Source organism: Toxotes jaculatrix, chromosome 9 (assembly GCF_017976425.1).
Source record: "Toxotes jaculatrix isolate fToxJac2 chromosome 9, fToxJac2.pri, whole genome shotgun sequence".
NCBI lineage: Eukaryota > Metazoa > Chordata > Actinopteri > Toxotidae > Toxotes > Toxotes jaculatrix.
Window position 1 is genome coordinate 7,967,458 of NC_054402.1, and position 8,468 is coordinate 7,975,925.

The window sequence follows — 8,468 nt, forward strand, 5'->3', positions numbered from 1 at the left end:
GGTAACGTCACCAGCACACATTTCTTTGACATCACCAGGATGTTATTTTTGCTTTTCCAAGGTTTATGGATCACACTGGTGAGTTTGCATGTTTTAAGCCTATACTACAATCTGTTTTTACTTTATATTACAGCTAAGTATTTCTCAAAAATCGCATTGATGTGTTGATGTGTTTTGAACGTATTTAGATGTGTGTGTGTTTATCTTTGTCAGAGATCAGCATTGCTGCACGGAAATGCAGAGAAATCATTTAAAACAGATCCTGTTAACGGACGTTCCTAATCTACGTAAACCAATGTTTATTGGTTTTCACTAATTCATGAAAACACACTACAAAACACTATAAAATCTCTACATCATGTCGGCAGTAATGTAAAGTCTACATAATTTGTACTTGAGGAGATAAAACACACAGGTTTGGTCTTTTAATGTCTCATTTTTCTCTCTTCAGCTGCCTGTTGAGTCTTGATTTCACACTTTACCATACCAGCACTTAGTGGTGGTTGGCATGCCCTGGACAAGACCGGTGGACTTTCATGCTGGTGGAGCGGAGGCCATGGACCAGTACAGCACAGACGACCACCACTACGAGGGCTCCCTGTTCCCCACCTCCACCCTCATCCCTGTCACTGTCATCTGCATCCTAATCTTCATCGTTGGGGTGACGGGAAACACCATGACCATCCTCATCATCCAGCACTTCAAAGACATGAAGACCACCACCAATCTCTATCTGTCCAGCATGGCGGTGTCTGACCTCATCATCTTCCTCTGCCTGCCCTTTGACCTCTATCGCCTGTGGAAGTATGTGCCCTGGCTGTTTGGGGAGGCGGTGTGTCGCTTCTATCACTACATCTTCGAGGGCTGCACCTCGGCCACCATCCTCCACATCACAGCCCTGAGCATCGAGCGCTACCTGGCCATCAGCTTCCCCCTCAGGAGCAAGGTGGTGGTGACCAGACGTAGGGTCCAGTACATCATCCTTGCCCTGTGGGGTTTCGCCCTGGTTTCTGCAGCTCCCACTCTCTTCCTGGTCGGGGTGGAGTATGACAATGATACACACCCGGACTACAACACGGGTCAGTGCAAGCACACCAGCTACGCCATCAGTTCCGGACAGCTGCACATCATGCTCTGGGTGTCCACCACATACTTTTTTTGCCCGATGCTCTGTCTCATCTTCCTCTACGGCTCCATCGGGTGCAAGTTGTGGAAAAGCAAAAATGATCTGCAAGGCCCCTGTGCATTGGCCCGTGAGAGATCACACAGGCAAACAGTCAAGATACTGGGTGAGTGTTTTTTTTTTTTTTTTTCATATCTGAAGACAGGTTAGGTAAAGAAGACACCTAAACCACTACAACTGAGAGTCAGTGTTCAGATGGTATTTTGCCCTTTTTTTCAGTGTAAGTGTTACCCTCTGTATGTCAGAATTCAGGTTTGTTCAATCAAACAGACAACTGTTGCAGCACTGAGACTCAACGCGCAGACATTTCACATTATCCAGAATGACTCCACCTGATTCCCTCTTTCTAAATCTTCTCTCTCTTTTTCATCTCTAAAAAAAGCAGACAATTCAAATTCAGGAGGGAGAGCATATGTAAAAAGCTTAAACAAGAAAATTCTTTGTTTTGCACTGTCAAGCAAAATAAATAAACAAGTGAGTAAACAAAAACAGAACTTACAGATTAGAATCGAGGACTTTTTTTTTGCTCTAGCTCAGCTGAGTGTGTGTTTGCTGTGGCAAATTGAACTCTTGTTTTCGCATATATTTAATCCCTGTGTGGTCTTAACATTTTATATATGAAATGTGTAGAAAGCAGCTTAGCACGTAAATCAGGACAAGATTCAGTCCAATGAACGGTTTTCACAAGTGCTGCAGAGGCTGCTGTGCCGGGGAGGCGCTCCCTTCTTTAAATGTGTGAGGTTAACAGTGCATTTCCCAGCCGCTTCAGGAACACCCTCCTTTTATTCTGCTTATCAGTCACTTAGGTAGGATTGACCTTGCTCCATATCACAATGGCATTGAATGAAGACACATCAGTGATGTTATGTAGGATGACCAGGGGCCAGCCGACAGGTGATGAAGATAAACTTTGATGAGAAGGCCTCTCTTTCCCCCCTTGTTGTGAGGAGTGCACGGCGAAGCTCAGGCTTGTTCTTCCTGTTTTTCTTGATCTTCCTTTCGAAGAGCTGCCAACTGAGTACAAAAGAAATGAAGAAATTGTCTCGCATGACACTGTGCCCCCTCAGTCCAGTTTCTTGATGCCATACTTTGCTATGCTTGATGCCATACTATCAGTGGCCGGGATGTAATCCGTGACTTGTGGCCGCCACTTTCAGACTTTCAGTGGCATCGTGGTGAGGAAAATCGCTCCTCAACTCTGCACAAGATGTAGCCTTGCTTCGCCTCACCTATGCACACCCGCTACGACTAGTAGCCCTATGTAAGTCAGTCTCATCTATGCTTTTCCAGTTGTCTCCATATTTACAGAAACCCAAAATGGAGACCAAGTTTGAGGAAGAAAAGGCTGCTGCCATGTGTGCTGTTGTTGATGTCAGCTGGTTAATTATTCTGTTTTGTCTGAAACTAATCATGTCCTGCCACTGCACATACTGATTGGCTTAATTTGCAGCTCTGGCATTCTGTGCAGGAAACCCTGTTTTACAGTAAAAGACCATGGCCAGGCCAATCTGTATTAACCAAATACTAATCAAGATGCATCCATTAGGACATTAATGCTGTTCATTTACTGAGCATACACTGCACAGAGCTCACGCTGTCAGGCTTGGTGCCATTTGTATTCACATTGAATGTTGAATCCCAAAATGGATTGTCATCAGAAACCTCCATAAATCCTCCTTAATGGAAATTTACATGCTCCTACAGTATTGGGCGCCTTTGTCATCTGCTGGAGTCATGCATCTCCAGAGTTGCTCAACTCACACGGCAAGACATGACAAAACTGTGGCGTCTGTTCTCTCTGTAAATCGACAGCGTACCCCTTCAATTTATAGATAACTGTTATTGTTAATTAACAAATAACTGGGTTCATGTAGGCCAGATATACCTCTTTTAATTATTAAATTGACATTTATTGTCCCTACTTAAATTACTGCCTCCATCAGACAAACTGATGGCAATTTTATTTGCAGTGGCTTCTTGATCAATACTAGTCACTTAGTAATTGCCTCACCCACCACTGAGATTTCTGGCTTTCAAACCTTGATAAAGCTTTCCTCTATTTTTTTTTTTTTTTTTTTTAAATTTATGACATATTCTCTCCTCTCTGGACATTTCTGTTGCATATATGCTCTGATTAGCTCCCTACTCAACTGTATGGTGAAAATGTGTTGTTGGAGCCAATTACAGGCCACCATCGCTTAAGGGAACAAGAGAGGTTGTGCATGTGAGTTGTTTGTGTTTGTGCGTGGGCTGAAGGAGACGTTATTTTGATGTTGCTGTAATTGCTGTTGGTCATTAATAAATGTCAAGGGTGACTATGGACAATAGATCACAGGCTGCTTAAAGACCCTGAAAACCAGTCCTCTTAATCAGCTTCTTATACTATATGAGCCCAACATGAACATAAGAGCAGGCCTAACTCTCAAACTTGGAATAATGTTGGCTCTCACTGGTTTGTAGCAGACAGGGCTCTGCTGAAAAAGGCACCAATCTTAATTAAACAATATATGAAACAGAAATGTTTACTAGAGAGAAGCTGCCATCAGTCAAATCTGATCAAACTGCTCCCACTCAGTACTACTGAAGCAGATTAGCTGAGGTTTTACTAAACTCTGAGTTTGAGATTTTGTTACCTTTGGACAAAATCCCCTTGTTTCCAGACTTTATGTTAAGCTCCTGGCTGTAGCCTTATATTTAGAGTAGAGATATTAGAACAGTATTAGTTTTCCCAATTATCTCTTATTCTTGTCTCTGATTTCCCAAAATGTCAAACCATTCCTCAAATGAAACTGATTTCCTCCTTCAACCTCTCTTCACTCTCAGTGGTGGTGGTGCTGGCCTTCATCATCTGCTGGCTCCCGTACCACATCGGCAGGAACCTCTTTGCCCAGGTGGACGACTACGAAACAGCCATGCTGAGCCAGAACTTCAACATGGCCTCCATGGTGCTCTGCTACCTCAGCGCCTCCATCAACCCTGTCGTCTACAACCTCATGTCCAGGAAGTACAGGGCTGCGGCCAAACGCCTCTTCCTGCTGCACCAGCGGCCCAGACAGGCTCACCGTGGCCAGAGACAGCTCTGTGTGACAGACCACATCTCCACACTGAACGAAAGCCTGACTGGGGTCTGAAGGTCGTCAACACACTGACGTGGTGATTTTTACAGGCGTGTTTGACTTCATCACCAAGGGAGAGTTCACAGGTTTCTTTACAGTTTGGGAGTTGCAGCTATAGAGGAAACCTGCTGAGGATATGTAGAGGGGGAATTCAGGGCTCAGAGCTCCCCTGCACCTCAGTGCAAAATCAATTTATTACTACTCAGCGGCATTCTGTTCACAGGCGCTGGGTGACAGTTTTCAGCCATGGCACATGTAATTTTTGTGTCGAGACAATAGGAATTCATTGCATTCCAAGCAAAATAAGTTGTCATTTACATTTTCCTGTTTCAGCATCTCATGCAGAAGTGTTTACCTCCGCGTGTTTCTCTTGCTTGGTGTCAGCACTTGTTGAACCCATGCACCATTTCAGTTCACAATTACCATCAATCTGCAGCACTGATTAAAACGCGGTCCCTCTTCGTTGTTGACAGATGACGTACGTTTTCCTCATTTGACTGTTCATTTGTAATGTTTAATTGTAGTCTCAGCTACGTTCTGTTGTAAGATTGAATTTGTTTAATGTATGGTGAAGAGTTGTTATACTGTTTGTTGTTCTCATAAATCAAGAAAAACAAAACAAGTAAACCTATTAGCTGTGGGCCATTAGTTGTGCAGACTTGAAATTGGGTATTCTGGTGTGTATGTGTGTGTACATGTGGATGTTTTCAGGGCTGTGTGCTATCTCTCCAGTGAATAGATGGAACATGACTTGATAAAAGCAGATTAGTATGAAAATGGGGCAGTTGTTGTCTGTGTGTGTGTTACAGAGGCCACCTGAGCCCTGAGGTTTTGGGGCTGCATACGTGCCGGCCATCACATGTAATCTGACACGGTTATTATATTACCTGGGCTCTGAGTTAGATTTACAATGGAGGACAGTGTCCCTGCATCACCATATTCAAAGTAATGGCCACTCTAAGTGCATTTCAAAGAGGAAAAATATATTAGGTTGTCAGCTGCAGCAGAGCTTATTGCTTTTATTGCCCCTACTTGCATAATCTTGACACCATTGTACAATTCTTCTTTGAGGTTGCATTGTGAATTAGAAATTGTACACTTTTGTATCACCTGCACTCTGGCAAGAGAGGCAACATCAAAGTTATGTATTTTTAACCTGAGCGATGTCTAATCCCAAAATAAATCTAGACTTTTCCAGGTTCTGTTTGCCACACATCTTGCTCTTTAAAAGGAACTGTCATGATTTTGCCGATGAATCATCGGGCCTTGGTTTGCACAAATACAAAGAGACAAAGTCGCTCCGGGGTGACTCATCTTCATGACAGCATTTTCAACGAGTCATTCATCTCTGCCAGAGGAGCTGAAGCAGTGGGTAAAAGCTTATATCCCACAGACCATCCTGCCATCACCTGGGGAAAGATCAACAAGCAGCACGACTCCTCTGTTGGTTATTTTCTTGGCTGATAATGAAGAGAGTGTCTGCGAGACGACTTGTCCAGAGCTGTCAACACCTCCTTCGGGCCTTCTTCACACCACCTCAGACCATTCAACATTAGAAACATAGCGTTTGTTTTGCCTCTACTTTTTAGGCCATGACTTCTACTAAATCAGCAAACCTCTTACATATTGCACACTTCTTTTGGACCTGTAATATGAAAGCAGTCTCGTCGTTAAAAAGTCTCATTTTAACATTTGGAAATAGTTTTAAGATTGTTTTGTATTATAAAAGAAATATACCAGATAAAAGAACTTAATTTAATACTAAACTGCAAACAAGGGTCAGTGGAATGTCCTGAATTGGCAGAAACTATAAAGATGTACACAGATGTTTCCTTGTAATGTCATGCCTCTCTGCTTTGCAATATGTTCTTTCATTTGCATTCGTTTTCTAATGAAACTGAATCTGCCGTTTAAGTTTCTCTCTTCTGGGAAATGTTTCTGTTCTGACACAGCTGCACGGACCATCATCATTTCACTGTGATGGTCCTTTCCACCAGACGGGGGAGCCAAAGTATACTGCGACCAGGACAGACATGCTGTGTAAGAACAGTATGCATGTGTGCAGAGCAATATCAAAAATTTCCTGGGATTTAGATTGTTCAAACATTGCCTTCAAACTACATAAACACTGCTCTTGTAGATAAAAGCTACCAGTTTTCACTTCTCCTTGTAAGAAATCCTTTATCAGCTTCCCCATTTCAGCCCATTTCCACAAATTATCAGAAACACATATTCACTTCCTGTTTGGCTCCCTGTGCCTACTGGTCCGTGTATGTGGCTGCAGGAAGCAGGGCTAAAATGGAGGTTATTTAGGAGAGGGGTCTGCAGGACTACTCTCTCTAGAGAGTGTGCAGAGGTTCACCATCCTCCCTGCCTGTTTTTCTGTTGTATCCAGGCTACTCTCCTCATGACATCTGGTGCCATCTCTCTCCTCTCTCTCTCTCTCTCTCCTCCTCCCCAAACCCAAAGCTCTTCCCAACCTAAACCGACTGTGAGGTCAATCATCCGTAGCACTGCAAATGTTCGCTGTGAAAGCTGCTTTGATAGAGAGCCCAGGAAATTTGACAGCCACCTATTGATCACTTCCTCTCCGCTCTCTTCTTGTCACAGCTGGGTGACAGTAAGACAACAAACACAAATGTGACTTTGCCTTTTACTAACCACTAACCACTAGGCACTCCCACAGGACTTTCAAATGCCTCTAATGGCAGTAATAATGATAATAAGCTTCATTTATAAAGCACTAATCACATCGTCTTCTAAAGCTTTTAGTAAACGGTTTCCATTGTTTAATGAACCATGTTACACACAGAGGAGTCAGCTCCCTGTTTCTCTCCAAATTAGAAGAGTTCCCTGCAATATGGAGGCTAATTTACATCTACTTGGTCTCTGTGAAATGTTTGCCCATGGACAGTGTTTGACTTTAGGTCACCTGAGAGAAAAATGTCAACTCTCTAGAACCTGTTTCTCTGTCAAATTCAAACCTGTGAAACTGGATCACAACTTGCTTTTGGCTATTTGGCAAGTAAACAGAAAGCAAGATGTAAGAGATGTAAAATAAACATTTTATGTTCTGACGATAATCAGAACAAATTTTTTCACATAAACAGATTCAGCAGTTAATTTACCAAACTAAAGGGATGCAACAGTAAACGTATTTTTCTACACCATGACTGCGGCTGTAAGATAATGTAAAGAATATTGTACCAGCAGGAGAAACGGCCTCTCGCACAGTTGTGTGGTGTGCTGCTGGTGAGGAAGCCATGACGAAGTCAGTCCATTAGATGGCCCCTCTACATATCCACCTCCTGGCCCCAGGCAGGACAGCAGAGTCGCTCCCTGATCTTTCATCCTTACATGAGCACACAAAATGGGAATACTTGACTTAAAACAGTTAATGGTATTATTTACATGTTTGCCAGCTCACATTGCTCACATCACAGGGAAACCACAGAGAACATGCTAAATGCATTACATTAGGAAAAAAAACAAGCTGCATTAGAAATAAACAACGGTGAAAGCAAACTCTTTCAGTGCCCCTGCCTTTAAAATATGTGTAGAAGGAGGTGAAGCTTCAACTGCAGGCATTTCAGACATGCACATACATAAACCTGGACCAAATGGTTCATGCGTGAAGTGCAACTTCAGCCTATCAATAGTTTTTCTTGGAGAAAAAAAGAAAAAAAAGAAAACTTAATCCTCAGCTGTTTTCCACTTTTGGCATTTGCATTTTTGTTACATTAAATTTGCATCTAAATATTGTCAAGTCTGAACGTCAGACCTTTAGACACCCTGCAAGAACTGTTGTGATGTAGTGTTGCCACAGACAGTGAAAGTGGTGCGAACCAACCGTACCACAGAAACATGAGCGCCTATAAGAATATTAGAGAGATTTGTTGACAGGGTGGACTCACTGTGGATGAAGGACCACATAACCTAAACTCAGTCCCCCATAAGTTTCTTAAGCAGAGCACAGTTACACTCAGTGTTGTAGTTAGTGGACACTGCTTTCAAAATAAAACTAAAAACGCTGAGTGAAATTCTAGCCATAAAGAAATATATATATATATATATATATATATATATATATATATATATATATATATATATATATATATATATATATATATATATATATATATATATATGTATATGTATGTATGTGTACT

General features: G+C 42.3%; 1 protein-coding gene across 1 annotated transcript; it reads left to right on the forward strand.

Annotated features, from left to right (window-relative positions):
- The first annotated feature begins 508 nt into the window (after window positions 1-508).
- On the forward strand, window positions 509-4,314 carry mlnr (motilin receptor). The gene is made up of 2 exons (XM_041046739.1): window positions 509-1,289; window positions 4,007-4,314. The coding sequence occupies exons 1-2, from the start codon at window positions 509-511 to the stop codon at window positions 4,312-4,314; spliced, it is 1,089 nt and encodes a 362-aa protein (XP_040902673.1).
- Window positions 4,315-8,468: the final 4,154 nt, after the last annotated feature.